This window comes from Pelodiscus sinensis, chromosome 27 (assembly GCF_052426305.1).
Source record: "Pelodiscus sinensis isolate ZL-2025 chromosome 27, ASM5242630v1, whole genome shotgun sequence".
Classification (NCBI taxonomy): domain Eukaryota; kingdom Metazoa; phylum Chordata; order Testudines; family Trionychidae; genus Pelodiscus; species Pelodiscus sinensis.
The window spans coordinates 6,160,439-6,175,636 of record NC_143078.1 but is presented as its reverse complement, the minus strand read 5'-3'; the positions used below and the strand labels follow the sequence as shown (position 1 = coordinate 6,175,636).

General features: G+C 45.1%; 1 protein-coding gene across 5 annotated transcripts; it reads right to left on the bottom strand.

Moving 5' to 3' along the window:
- Positions 1–1,017: 1,017 nt before the first annotated feature.
- Positions 1,018–12,096, bottom strand: C27H1orf116 (chromosome 27 C1orf116 homolog). Of its 5 annotated transcripts, none has more exons than XM_006137234.5 (4): positions 11,886–12,096; positions 7,321–7,472; positions 3,893–4,070; positions 1,018–3,317 (listed from the first exon to the last, which is right to left on the bottom strand). In XM_006137234.5, the coding sequence occupies exons 2-4, from the start codon at positions 7,411–7,413 to the stop codon at positions 1,909–1,911; spliced, it is 1,680 nt and encodes a 559-aa protein (XP_006137296.3). In that variant the 5' UTR covers positions 7,414–7,472; positions 11,886–12,096; the 3' UTR covers positions 1,018–1,908. The 5 variants fall into 5 exon arrangements, with proteins under 5 accessions (XP_006137296.3, XP_075766126.2, XP_006137297.3 ...); XM_075910011.2 differs by having other exon boundaries at positions 12,004–12,096; XM_006137235.5 differs by lacking the exon at positions 11,886–12,096 and adding an exon at positions 11,704–11,842.
- Positions 12,097–15,198: the final 3,102 nt, after the last annotated feature.

Below are 15,198 nucleotides of genomic sequence, written 5' to 3'. Positions count from 1 at the left end.
GTTTTCCATAGTAACTGATGCATAACCATATGGCAGCAGTCTGCCAGCAAGGTATGTGCCTGATGATTAATTCAAAAGTTTACTATGTTGCCCCTGGATACAGCATCATTGCAAGTTTTGCCAAGTCAGGGCAAGGCCTCATTGCACAGGGCTCATTACTTGAGAACAGACCCAATTAACCTGTACAATTAGTTTATTGTATTAAATGAACTTTGGAGGCAGCAGCTAAGTCCATAGCAGAGAGATTTTGCCTCATTGGTAGCTACCTCTTCTCTCTAGTCTGATGTGCTAAAAGAACTAACTGACTCACCGTATCCAGGAAGCCAGTTCAGAAGCTGAATCAGTTTTGCTCTGGTTGCCGTCTAGTACAAAGTGGGTTGCACTTAATATCATGTCAAGACCAGTCAATACTGTCCTAGTATAGAAATGGGAGTGAATAATTGCATTAAGATACTGCTCACTTTTCAGGTTCTATCACTCAAGTGCAGAAGTAATCATTTCAGTAGTGAGATCTGACAGTGGGTTTTATCCAGGAAAGCTCATGATAGAGCGTGTGTGTATGTGTGTGTATTTCAGTCTAAGGGTAAGTCTAGACCATGGCCAGAGACATCTGGTATTCCCAAAAATAGCATTTTCTGCATCTTAACTACATGCTCGTTATTTTGAAATGCAATTGAAATAATGGGCTTACTATTCCAACGTCCTGATAAACATCATTCCACAAGGATTAAAGGGACTTGTCGGAATAGCAGTCTAATTTCAAAATGTGGTGCTCTGTCTCTTGAAATATGCTTGAATTAAGCTACACAACTTGTGTAGCTCAAACTACATAGCTTATTTCAAACTAGCGCTGCTGTGTAGATGTACACTAGGTGCTACAGAAGGACGTGTCATTTTTAAAATTACAGACTAACACCGCTACTCCTGAGACACTTCCTTATTGGTTCTCAATAAAGCTTGTTTCAACCATCAAATGTTGGTAAGAACATGCAATCTTTTAAAATAGGAAATCCATACTCTAGTTACTTAAAATAGTTTATTATCAAAATAAAAAAACCTTTTAAGATAAAAAGGTGCATAACATAAAAGCTGACCATAAGGTATCAGCAGTTGTTTGTTCATAAAGCTGGATACATTAAGGCACATTGCAGGTAAGAACAAAAAAAACCCCACCACACTCAAATCTGTATTTTTCCTCCTTTTGGGTGGCAGTTCTGAATCTGATACCTGCACACGTTCTCCTGCCAGTCACCTCTTGATAGAGCAGCATAAATCTTGCTTGCTATTCACTGCTATCTGGAGTAAAATATCTGGCTCCTGATCACACAGGCAGATACAGCGCTCCCATTGCTTTCAAGAGTTATGTGCATTCCTACAGGCACATGATCAGGGTCATGAAAGCTTGAATCAATTAAAACCCCAAACATCTTCCCCCTCCCCCCACAGACCAATCATGCCATCCTATCTTTCCCCAGTTGGCTTTCTGGACTAGATCCAACCACAACCAGGAATTCATGGTGTCCGGACAGTGAACATTTAGGGGAGTAATATGCAACAAACACATTTAGGACAATATTCCCATTCATATACTTATTCCCATGATGCATAAATAAGTTTTATACACTATATACATGTGATGTCTATTTAGCACAAAGCTTTGAATAATGCTAATGGCAGTATTACTTTAGTCTTGTCCCCCTGGAAATCAAACCATGAGGATTGTTCATACTGCCAGTTCAGAGTGTGCAGAATTAATCTAAGTGAGCCTAGAACCCTGTTAAGACTGATGTGTTCACCCACACAGTTGGTCCCATTTTGCTTAAGAGCAACTACAATAGTTCCCGTATCCATAGCATAAAAAGGTAAGTGCAATTGCATAAAACATGTGAATTTACAGTGTTAGTTTGCTTATTCCTTCAGTAGACCAAGTTTTTTCAGAGCCTCTCGCCGGTGTTCATTTGTAGCGCCTTTAGGGGTGATTTTTACACTGACACAAGTAGGTCGGGGAAACTTTTGCAGTGGGTAAGATTTGTGCTTTTCACTTGTCTCCAACTCCTCCTTATCCATTTTGGATGCCTTGAGTTCAACAAAGTCTTTCCCAGTGCCCAGGGAAACCGGACGTGGTCGGCTATTCCTGATCACGCTGGGAGCCATCTTCTCCGGGACTGGTGTTTTGCTGAGCGAGCTGCTATCCATGTTCTGGTCCTCATGGCTCAGACCTATGCCTGAACGCTCCAAGGAGTTGGATTTGATCATCTCTCTCGAGCCAGAAGCAGCCCTATGTGCTGGATTCAAACTTGGAGCAAGTGGCGGGTCAGGTTTCTTATGAGCAGGACCACTGATTCGGTCGTCACTGTTTAAGTTCTCCCTACTGCCAGCCCTAGAAGTCAGCACCTGGGCATCCTTAGGTTTGGGAGTAGTCACAGGTCTGAGAACATGGATTTTAGAATCCCTTCCTTTATCCTGTAAGAGTCCCAATTTCTCCAAAGCCTCCCACCGAGCTCTTTCCTGCATTTCTGGGGAACACTCACTCGTGCTGGATTTGTGCTTGGGTGAAGATGGAGACAGCCCTCTTTTATTGTGATTAGGATCGAGGATTGGAGCAGTGTTGACTCTGCCGTGTTTAAGGATAATATTTGGTGGCAGTTTTCTTGGCTTTGGGGCTGTGGGAGGCCCTTGTTTGGCACTGGAATCTAGAGAAGCTTCCGAGTCTAATTTCTCGTGGCTGCCTTGCATGGTGGCTCTTTCTCTTCCCTTCTCACAAGGTTTAGTTTCCTTTTGGAGTGGCAGCCTTGCATTCCCTGGAGCAGAATGTGATGGAGTCACTTCAGGCTCATTCCCTATTGCTTCTGTAGCTTTTCCCTTTGCCTCTAAATGGTTAGAGTGTAGCTCACTTTCACTACCAACTACCTGCCCGGGCTTAGCAAGACATCTGGTATTCGCCCCGCTAGGATCCTGGAAGGGTTTTGGGGGTTGGAGAATTATGAACTCCAAACTTGGTGGCTTCATCTGAGTACTCACACTGGGCTGGTCATTTGACTGGTCCTCAATCTCCCTTCTCTTGGGCATCTTCCATGAATGCTTCCCTGTCTGAGCCGTTGGAGTTGGACCATCAGTGAAGTCAACTGTTTTGCCGACAGAAGCCTTGGGGGTGGCTTGTACACTTGCTGCGCTGACGTTCCTTGGCAGGCTATGGTAGCCGGCACTAGAAACCGCTCCTGGAGCGGAACTCGAGAGCAAAGAGACACGTTTTTCACCCTTTTGTTCTATTCCCTGTCGCTGAGCAAAGCTTTCGGTGGGAGACCCATTGTCCAAATCTAGACAGAAAGCCAAATGTTAAGTATGCAGCTATATACCGAGCATTGCACCAAGCTCATCCCCCTACTTACTTGCATAGCAAACCTTTCTAACAGGGCTGCCAATATAACAGAGCCACGATACCTTACTGTAAAATGTATTCTAGAGGGGGCATTATTGGAAGGGGGCTAATATTTGTTTATTGCAAAGATACTAAGTTGTCACTGAGTGACAGATTGCCCGATGAAAAGATTTAATGTCCGTTTGTAGGATACAAGTGTAAACAGCCTATAGAGAGTTTGGCCTGCACACTAGCTGTTCCCTTTCAGCAGGGTAATAGGCAAGCTCTGCTTCAGTGCTAAATCTACTCTAGGCGCATTAGAGAAAGACAAACCTTTAATCCCTTCCATCCACCCCAGCACGTTTTCCCCCCTAGTCAATCATGCATTACCACCAGGTATTATTTTACTGTGCATGGGAAGCTGGGACAATAATCTGTCCCTTATGCTCACATTTACTGTGTCACAGGGCTTACAGTGCTGGCTAGAGAACGCAGTAAGTTCTCTGGGGTACAAAATGCAAATTTTAATCTTACTCTTTGGAACAGCATCTCTCTTCGGCCATGTTCTGGGGAGCTTAGACCGTTCGGCATAGTCCGTCTCATCGGCAGAAACCCCGCTGTCTGCTTCCGTATCCAGGGAATCAATAGTTTCTTCTAGGAACAGCAAACATTCCTTTTCCTCCACAGATAAATGGTCATAGCTGTTATCACTCTAGAAGACAAGCCAAACCACAAATGGGGAAAGTAAGTGTAACACCACCATTTACCATCATATTTATAGAGGCAGTCCCCGGGTTACGTACAAAATAGGGACTGTAGGTTTGTTCTTAAGTTGAATTTGTATGTAAGTTGGAACTGGCGTCCAGATTCAGCTGCTGCTGAAACTGATCAGCGGCTGATTCCAGGAAGCCGGGGCAGAGCAACTCTGCCTCAGGCTTCCTGTAGTCAGCGCTGGTCAGTTTCAGCAGCGGCTGACTTGGGGACACCCGGGGCAGAGCAGCTGGGGTGCTGCCGGGTTGGTCCAGTAGCGCCCAGTGCGGCGCTGCGGGACCAACCAGCAGCGCCCCAGCTGCTCTACCACAGGCGTCCGGAGAAAAGCCTGGTCTGCTGGGGGGAGGGGGGGTGCTAGCTGCGCCCCGCCTCCCCCCAGCAGACCAGGGAGACGTGGGCGGCGGACCGGGACGCACCACAGTCCCGCCGCCCAGGTCCTCCGCAGCTTTGCTCCGCGTCTCCCTGGTCTGCTGGACACCAGCAGACCAGGGAGACGGGGAGCAAAGCCTCAGAGGACGCCAGCAGCGGGACAGCTGTGGCATGTCTGGGCTGTCCCGCTACCCGCATGCTCCGCGGCTTTGCTCCCCGTCTCCCTGGTCTGCTGGGGGGGACTCCCCCCAGCAGGCCAGGGAGACGTGGAGCAGCTTTTCTCTCCCCAGAGGACGCGGGCGGCGGGACAGCGGCGCATCTGGGCGTCCCGCCGCTCCCGTCCCCCGGGACAAGAAAACCCCCGTTCGTAACTGCGGATCCGACATAAGTCAGATCCACGTAACTCGGGGAATGCCTGTAGTGTCAACGAAGCTGCTTGTTCCTTCAGGGGCGCACATGCGGCTGCACTGACACTACTGAATACCCAAACTGCTAGTCTACCTAGGGACAACTCAGCCCCTCACCACCAGAAGTACTGCTTAAGGGCAATCTCGGTCGGACATATAATCCAACAGCCCCAACAGATTTGCCATTGCTGATGAAGCAATTAGAATCCTGTCCAGCAGCCACCAATAACTTTTCTATGAAGCACCAGTTCCAGTACATAAGAATAGCCAGACGAAAGGTCCATCTAGATCAGTATCCGGTCTTCTGACCGTGGCCAATGCCAGATGCTCGTAGAGGGAATGAACAGAATGGGAACCCCTGTTGGCCATTCCCCGATTCTGACACAAAGCCAGGGACACCATTCCTACCTATCCTGGTTAATAGCCATTAACGGACTTCCATGAATTTATCTAGCTCTTTGAGCCTTATTAAAATCCTGGCCTTCACAACATCCTCTGGCAAGGAGTTCCACAGATTGACTGTGTGCTGCTAAAGTACTTCCTTTCATTTTAAACCTGCTACCTATTAATTTCATTTAGTGACCCCTAGTTCTTATGTTATGGTAATCCCGTCAGGCATGTGACTGGCTAGTTGTACCACAGACAAGCTGCCTTGGTGTGTGTCATCCATACGGAGTGTTGGAACCTTGGCAAGCCTCCAGACATTCAGAAGCTTATGAGGATGGTGGCTTCTCTCCGTAACCCTCCTTTTAGAGGAGCACTGTGGGACCTGTCTCAATCAGTGGATTGTAAACAATTCTCCCCTTCTCCATCATCACATCAAGCCTGTGCGTCAGGGCTAGCGGAACATGCTTTTCAACTCTGCAATGCATCTTTAGAGGTCTATAAGACTGAAGGCATGGAAGAGAAAACCGGTCACACACAAGGGAGTTTTTCTAAGTTTATTTTGGAAAAAGACATCAAGCTGGAGCTGGTATCCTATAGCAACTGGTTTGCCCATCTCTATTAGTTATACACAGGTCTATTTCTAGTGTGCAATAGCAGGGAGGACCTGTTCAAAACAGTTACAGCACATTAATTACGATATGCTCCAAATCAGAGGACTAGTCCGTTTCCCTAATCCTGGAATATGTTTGATACAAACTAGCATCCAACGGAGAGGTGCAGTTGCACGGTTTTCACCGTCTACTGGGCCAAATACTTAACTGGCTTCATTACTGACTTAGCGGGACTTAAAGCAGAGTAGAGAATGGTTTGACACATCTCCTTTAGCTTAACTTGGAATGGGTTTTTGTTGGTCACACTTTGGTGGGAGGAGTCTAGCGAGCTGGATCTCTGCAAAGGGGACCAAACAGTGGCCTGCTCCTGCCCTGCACCCTAACACAACCCAGGTTGAAATCAGGACTCTAGCAATTTAGAAGCAGCAAATTAATACTTCCCACTCACTAAGCCATTCTGAGCCACACGCTGTGCAGAACACTGGCAAACACAAAGGCCACCTGCATATCAGTTGGAAGCAGGCGATCTGCTTGTTTTGCAAACTTACGTTTGCCCGCGAATAGGTCTCACTGCACTGGGATTTGCTTAGGCTAAGTCAGGGGTGGGGAACTTGTTTGGGTCAGGGGCCACACAAGCCCAAAAAAAATCCCAACCCCACACAACCAACCCACCCTGCACTGGCGTGGCCCGACTAACAAGAAAAACACTCCCCCACATTTAATATTTTCTAAAGTGCCTAAGTCTCATTGTCTCCTCAGGCACCAGAGCGCAAGGGAGCCCAGGCTAGTTGATTTTGTATGCTTCAGCCCCATGGTGGGGAAGCTGTAGCTCCAGTGTGGGCTCCCCTATGCTGGGGAAAGACCCCCTGAGCCTTGGAGGCCGGATCCAGGGAAGCCAGGGGCCATATCAGCCCTCGAGTCTGAGATTCCCCATCCCGGGCTAAGTGTCTGCCTGATGTTTGAACTGTACTGTGGCTTGATTGCTAGAATATACCTAAGAATTAATGGAGAAAAAAAAAAAACTCTTTGGGGCAGGAACTGTCTCTTGTTCCATGTTTATATACTAACTAATTCAATGGGATCCTGATCCATGGACAAGGGCTTCTTTGTGCTACCTCCCTGCAAATATCTATTCAATAGAACTGAGAACTTGCTGCCTACCTAAAATCCCCACCTTCTACATCAGTATTTCTTAAACTTTAAGACTGAGGAACACCAAACAATTTTTTTTTAAAGGAACACCCAGGAAAAAAAAGGTTGGGGAAAAGTTGAGCAAAAAAAGTCACCTGCCCCTTTAAGGGCAGCGATTTTGAACTGTTCTGTGACACAGAACACAATTTAAGAAACACTGTTCTACATTTACGTGGCCATCAGCTACCAGCCCTAGACAATAAGGTTCCTTGAAGGGTTTACTTACAACTTCAGAGAGGTTTGAGTTAGTGCTGACCATGCTGTCACAACTGCCCGAATCTTGACCAGCTGTCCCTAGGCACAAACCCTCTTTAGGCATATCACAAATCACTGGAGCAAGAACTTCCAGAAGCAGGTATGGAGTAGGTCCAATTCAAGCTGGAGAAAGAGCATGACGTGTTAAGAGTTATATTTGGAACACTCACGCCAATTCAGACAAGTTATATTCGCATTCTACTCAAAGTAAAAACTTCAGCTCTGTTTGATTTGATCATCCTTCTGTGCTGAAAGTCCCTTCAAATTAGTGGCTTTAGAAGAAAAATCTGGAAGACACCAGGGCTCAATAAACCTGTAGTAGGGTAAACGCCAGGCCACCAATTCAAAGAGCCTATTTTGATCACGAGATTCCCGACAGTCTAGGGGTCTCTGTAAAGAGGGTAAGGCAGTAGTTAATGGGTAAGGGAAAAGAGAGTCAGAGCAAAAGCAATACAATAGTTCTCGGCTTTGCTAGGCTCAGTCTACATGCTTGGATGGGATGAAGCAATTGCTGAAGTTGTGCCAACCACTCTGTCCTTATTGTCACTTTGTTTAAACAATTTTTAGTCCTGCTTCAATTACATTTGTTGCTAGAAGGTACAATTTGTAGTGTGGCTAAGACTGAAGAAATATAGCCAAGGCATGAGAGTTAACAGGTTAAGTTTTACTAGCCTGCTAACTAAACTGGCAAGCACACTGCTTTACCAAGAGCATCTCCTCTGTGCAAAATGCTAGTTTTCTTACACTCCACACCTCTAAATGATGCAAGTTTGTCAGCTGCCACAGAGAGGTGAGTCTTCACTTAAATCATGAGTTAGGGTGGGTGTGTTCATGGCATAGCCATAGAGTTTACTCTCCCTGGAGAAAGACACATGGCAGTAATGCCTAGAGGAACGGGTTTTTGCTTCAGACAGGCCTAAGGGGGTCTCTGTGAAACTGGATTCAGAGGCCCAGATAACTGTAGTAACTTGTTTAATGCGACTGTGAGCTTAGATTTTTTTTTTTTAAATTATGGAAGTTGGAATTCAGAGACATTTACTTTTTCCTTGTCTCAGTGATGATTTGTTTATGTAGGAGACCTTGAACTCTTCTTTCATCCTAGGATTTAAAGCACTGTGCAGAGGTGGGAGAGCATTATCCCTATTTTCTACATGAGGGAGCTGAGGCTAAGCAACTCTGCCAGGGTCACATAGCAAGTCAGTAGCAGAGCTGAGAACAGAACACTGTTTTCTCTCCCAACCTCAGTTCCTAGGCTGTGTCTAGACTGCAGGGTTTTTCCGAAAAAAGTAGCCTTTTTTCAAAAACTTCACCAGCATCTAGACTACAGCCGCATTCTTTCAAAATTAAATTGAAAGATCACGTCTTCTCTTTCGACAGTGGTATTCCTCATTTCACGAGGAAGAATGCCTTTTTTCAAAAGTGCTCTTCTGAAAAAAGGCATTCTTGAATGTAAACAGGGCTCTTTCGAAAGAGAGCATCCAGACTGCCCGGATGCACTTTCGAAAAAGTGAGCCGCTTTTTCAAAAAAAGAGGTTGCAATCTAGATGCTCTTTCAAAATGCTTTTTCAAAAGATTTTCAAAAAAGCCTCTTTCGAAAGAGGCTTGTAGTCTAGACGTACCCCTACTGACCATGCGGTCACAAGCTTAATTATTAAGTCTGCTACCAGCCTTGCATTATAAAGCTGCTTACCAAATCCATACTCTCCCTGGGTCACATGCCAAAATATTGTTGCTTGCCATCACGAACTCTAATTTAGGCTTAAAAAAAAAAATCAGATCTCTAACCCATATTTGTTAGGCCCATTAGTCAGTGAGGTACAAATATTGCTGATTTTGAGAATTATGACGACTAGCTCTTCTTTACATCCAACATGTCAAAACAGCCATTGAAGAAACACTGCCCCAAGTAATTAGAACTAGCTAGGAAGTTGTAACTGATGGATGCATGACCCATATGTAGGGACTGCCTTTTTAGAAGTCATTTCTTCCCCTGATATACCAACAGCTACTTGAATGATTCTAGGCTAATATGTTTGATACAGAGGCTCAACCCAAGGTACATGGTTTTCCGTAATTAGCTCCTAAGACTTCCAGCACCTCATACCTGGTGGCAAGTTCAGAGAGGAGGCTTGTTTTAAAAACATCTTTCAGACCAGTGTGTAGAGACCTTAGTGACCAAACTTTATGGAGGCAGAGTTGTCACGTCTCCACTTTTGTCAGACTTGGTGCTTTTTTGAAATGGAGGTTAAATGTTGACTGAGAATGAACTGGCCTTTTAAAGGCTCAATCCTTCCATGCACCACTAAGGATTTAGAGGATGTGATTAACTCAGGTAGAGAGGCTACAAAGTTTAGCTTACAAAAACGTGCACTTATTTGTAGCCATAAAAATCCCCAACAACCCCAAAACCACACAATCAACCACCACCAAAAACACACCCCACATACTCCACTGAAAACTAGAGTCAATATTACCCATCAGAAGGAATGGCAAAGCAACTCATTGTGGTATGAGGCTTTCAGAAATGTAGCAGCTGGTTTTTTTTGGGGGGAGAAGGTTGTTTTTGTTTTGCCCTTAAACAGCATCAAGAACACACATTCAGGATTAGTCAGACTGAGAATTTTTTTTAAAGAAACTTCTTCCTCATACATTCTGGTATGCTGTGTCGTAGATATTGTGTCTCAATGCATACAGCAGTCTCAATTTCATGTTTGATAAAGTATTACTTTAAATAAACCACCACCCTTTGATCTAGGATAGCTGGTAGTTTTTATATCCAGCTGTTGAACAGTTTGCCAGCATGAAGACCAGGTTAAGATGTTAAGGGACTCTAGGACATTGTGGGTTCTCTGTGACTTTGTAATGCTAACAGTGCAAGAAACCACATGCTTACAGTTGCAGCGAGACTCACAAGTTTGCTTCAGTGGTATTTGTAATTTTCATTAGTTCCCCATCCATAAACTTGTAAGAGGGAATTGGAGTTTGTGGGAAGTCAGATTCTTACTCCAAATTGTGTGACAGAAACCTGAAGTGGCTAGTTCAAGTCAGCTTCCTGTTTACAAGAGTTTGTCAGCTAGACAACAAACACAATGCCCTGTGATCAGTGATATAGCAAACAACAAAATATAGGCTCTCCAAATTTGTGCTGAAGGGCTTTAGATTCCATATAAAGTGTTTAAAAAAAAAAAAAAAAAAGTCATTGTATGAAGAGACCAAAATTCATCATTGGGAACAACGTTCATCTGGACCTGTATCAGTCACATAAGAAAGGTACAAAAATATACAACTGTCAGAGTTGCATGATTAACTTTCTCACTTGTTCTCTGGGGCAAAGCTAGGGGAAGAGAAACACTCAGGACTACCAAGACAGAAACTTTCTTAAGCAAGAGATCAAAGGTGCCCAAAATGGAAAGAGAGAATTTCAGTTTCTTCCTTAGAATGCAAGAGGAAGAGAAACTAACCTCATGAACTTCAACCCCACTAGGGCTGTTCAAAACCTTTTTGTAAGGTTCAAAGGAGTTGTCAATCTTTCCTGTTTGCCAAAAAACTAGCCCGTTTGCTAGTGAAGTACATATTTCATTTTGATTTTTATAAACTATGGGAAACTAAATTTTAAAAAACCCAGCTTTTCTACTTCGTGGGGAAAGTCATTTTACAATACAAATTGAGCTAGCTGTATTGCTACCACTGCCCTTGAAAACTTTACAACTCCCATCAGCAATGGCAGCAGTTAATTCTATACAAGGAATCTGCTTTTATGGCAGCTGCTAACAAGTTTTAGTGACACAGCTACATAGTCATGAAGGGTTCTTTTTGGCCAGAGCGGAGCAAATGCAGAACACAAGCTTTACACACGAGTCCACAGTGCTGTTCAGCAGACCGCTTCCCCAAGCACGCAAGTTTTACCAAAATTCTTGGCTGCTAAGTTCTACAAGAACATGGTCAGAGCTATCAAGGCTCAAACTGAAAGGAGAGGAAGAGGTATTATCACAATTACTCTTGGTTACATACTCTTGTTTCTCCATGGTAGATGGAAGCTATTGTAAGAACACTTTAAGTTAGAAGTTTAAAAAAATAACCCCACCCCCACAGTGACAATATAACCATAAAATTAAAAATAATGACTTTGTTAGAGTGACTGGAACTTGCACTTATTGTTTATCATCTCCTCTCCCCCTCTTATCTTCTCCAAAGCAAGCAGGCAAAATAAATTACTTGCCACTCAACTGAAGCTTTTAATGTCGGTCATCAAAACTGACTACAGAGGAACATCCTTTCCCCTGTCCCCCCAGCACCAATGAGAAAGCTAGAAAGCTTTACAGATACCAGTAATTCTACCTCCAAGGGATTTCACCTGGTCTGCAGCCTTCGGAGCAGGCAGATTGCAGCTCCAGCAACAGATACTGAAATGGCAGGAAGGAAGTCTGAGTTAAGACGCTCTTTCCCAAACTCCTAATCCACCCCAGCCGTAGCCAGTGCCAGAGAACCCCTCCACTTTATCTGAAACACACACAGCTCAGTTAGAGATTAACTCACCTGAACTAGGAGAGACAGATAAGGATCAAAAGCCTCGGTTTCCCCAAGCAAAGGGCTACCACCCCAAACAGACAGACACCTCCTCTTCTGCTCTGCTTATGACCTGTCACTGACTTACCTGGACAGGTAAATACCTCACCCACCCTGCTATAGCCTGCCACCCAATCACAAACTCGCCGCGCAACTTCTCACTCCAGCTGTTCTCAGAAAGTAAGGCGGGGGGAGGTGCTTGACATTGGGGGTTGGATCAAAGTTATCTTCACCAACCAAAGCGCTCAGCCGCTCACCAGGCTAGCCGATGAGCTTAGAGGGTGGGGTCCACGTTGTGGCAGCTGGCGAGGAGCTGCTAAGTGCGGCTCCTGCAGTCAGTTGGAGGGGGAGGATAAAGTGACAGGTGAAAAATACAAGTTAAACTGATTGCTCATGTGCAGTGAGACACTTCTCCACGCCTCTCTCTTTTCCTTTGTCAAATGCTTACTGCGGCTCAGGGGTGCAGACTGGCTTACTGCACATGCCTCATGCTCTGCTCCCAGAACAGGTGCAGCTCAGCAGGGCTCCCCCTATCTCCATGCTATCGAAGTGCCCCTTGCTTGGACCTAAGGCCAGTTGCAGGGTGACTTGATCATCTCAGAGCGCTGGCACTTTGCGTGCCTAAAGCAACTTTCCTCTGAGGGTAAGCGCTGTATGGACACTCCCTAATTATGCCTGCGAGAAAGGTAATGCCATCGCTCTCGTTGCTGGGGAAACTGAGGCACAGATCAGCAAAGCAACTTTGTGGTAGAGCTAGGAAAAGAACTCGGAAGTCTTGACTTCCAATCCATAGACCAGCAGTTCTCAATCTGGATGGGGACCCCCAAAGTGGGTCACAACCCTATTTTAATGAGGTCACCAAGCATTAGACTTTCTGGGCCCTCGGTGGTGGGGCTCAAACTTCAGTCCCCCCTCTCCTGGGGTCATGTAGTAATTTTTTTTAGCAGAAATGGGTCGGGATGTAGTGACATGAAATCCCCTCCAATAAACCTCAGTCTTTCCCTGACACACAATGGGCATATCAGTTGCTGTGATGATTCTTATTATAGAATCACCTTTTTTCTGTCTACTATACTGAGACAACCAAGTCACTTCTGACAGATCACTGAGCTGCCCATTGAATTCCATTCTCCCTCCTCCTTCATCTCCCGAACTTCCTGGCTCTGTCTTAAACACTCTAAATACGTCTCACAGGAGACACCTTATTCTGACATCCTGTTCTCCTCCATCATGACCTTTGGAGGAGTCAGACTCAGTAGCCTTGACCAAACTGTGTTTTCACATAATGATTAGCTTTCATGAGGTGTTAGTGGTGTGTGGCAGTGACAATATTAGTTCTCCGCAAGTTTATTCTCTTACGTGGTTCAGTAGCTTAGATTTTACAGCTCAGTTTGGAAGAGTTTGAATAGGATAATTTCCCGCCTCCCCCCGCTGTAGAAGCGAGGCGTGCTAGTGAAACAAGCTAGCCCCTCTGTATTCCTAACTGCTTTCGAGACTGGACCAGCCGTAGAGATCCCAGTCATCTGCATTCACACAGTTATGTAGCAAACCTAACGCACACAGCAATATGCAATCTGCATTTCTGCTCCTTGACTGTGTTGTGGACCTTGACACCAATCAAGCAGGGGAAACGTTCCCGCCACTGTCTGAGCAACTGACTGCTTAGACAATAACACCTGCCCCTCAGGTTGCTGTGGGAGTCACGCTGCTCAGGTTGGGAAGGCCTCTGAAATCAGTGCCTTTCATTTGGCCTTGTGAATTGACCCTGCTGTGCACCCTGAATTCCTAGCACTTTCAACAGGCTTAGGATTAGAGCTTACGAGTCTGATTCCACCCACTTTTGCTCATGTGGGTAGCCCTGACCACAGTGGTGTCATTGCTGTGAATAACAGCTACTCATCTGAATAAGGGCTTGCAGGCTGAAGTCTAAGTGCAAGCCATTCGTTCATCAAACTCCACTGAATGCAATTTTCAATACTTTCACAGCTGGATGCAACTAACTTAACATTTCTTACCGGTGCTGTCCTATTGCAACTGGGGTCCTTGCCAGCTCTTTCAATAGCTCCCTGCTGGCTTTTGCCGCAGCCTAGCCTGCTCTTGCTGGAGCTGCGCACCAAGGCACAGCTGCTTACTGTCACCTCTGTTTGCATCAAGGGGAATCTTGGCCTGATGGGAAATTGCATAAGCAGAGGGCTTGCAGGATTGTGGCTTGGTGTTAGCCTGCACTGGCACAATGAATATGTATGCTCACTTTTTTGTTAGTATTTTAACAGGAAAGGACCCAGAGTAAGAGTGAGCATGCACGTGTGCATGTGCGTGCGCGCGCACACACACAGTATTCTTACATTTCTGCTGTTTGTAGTCGATAGAAAGTCCTAATGCAAAGGAAACATTTTTTTTTAAAAGCCCAATGTTTACAAATGCCATTAAAGCATTTTCTCAGCACTCCCAGATGGTGGTGAGCACAGAAATATGTTCCTAACACTTAACTGAATTCAGTGAAACATTAACGAAACAGCCTTGAATGGGCGGGAACTAGATTTGAACATGCCTTGGACTAGAGAAGTGCACAATAAACTGTCTGCTGGAATTACCCCTTTTACACCATGTTGTTGACTCTTGCTTCTGGGGTGGAAATAAATCCTGCTTGCACCTGTGCATAGACCCCAGGATGCTTTTCAGAAAGATAACATAGCTACTTATGAACGTTCCACAGCTATAGATACTGCAACATTCTGTAAGTGTGTGTGTGTGGAGGAGGTGGGGGGCTTACTCTTTCTATATGATGCCAGGCCCCTAGCCTTAACGTAGTTAATCTACCTCCTCCCACTAGCATATATTTTTAAATTTTAAGCTAATTGGATACACTCCTTTTTCACAATGGCTTGTGTTTGGTTTGCCCCCCTGCAGCTGAAATTACAACCCCTCCCTTTCCTCACTATGAGGGGCTGGTCAGCAGAAATACAGTAAATGGGACATTGGCAGGTTCAGACCCCCTTCTCAAAGCTAGGGCTATGTCTATACTGCCTCTTTTTTGCGGAAGGGGCAATGCAAATGAAGCGCTCATTAGCAACTTCTTGCGCTTCATTTGCATATTCTCTTTTGATGCTTTTTGCGGAAGATGTTTTTGTACACAAAACAGCAGTGTAGATGTGTCCATTTTGTGCAAAAAACCCCTTTTGCACAAGAACCTGTAAACCTCATTTTTTGAGAAATAAGGGTTCTTGTGCAAAAGGGGGGTTCTGCGCAAAATTTATTAAGGAGATTCAAAGTAACTAGTATC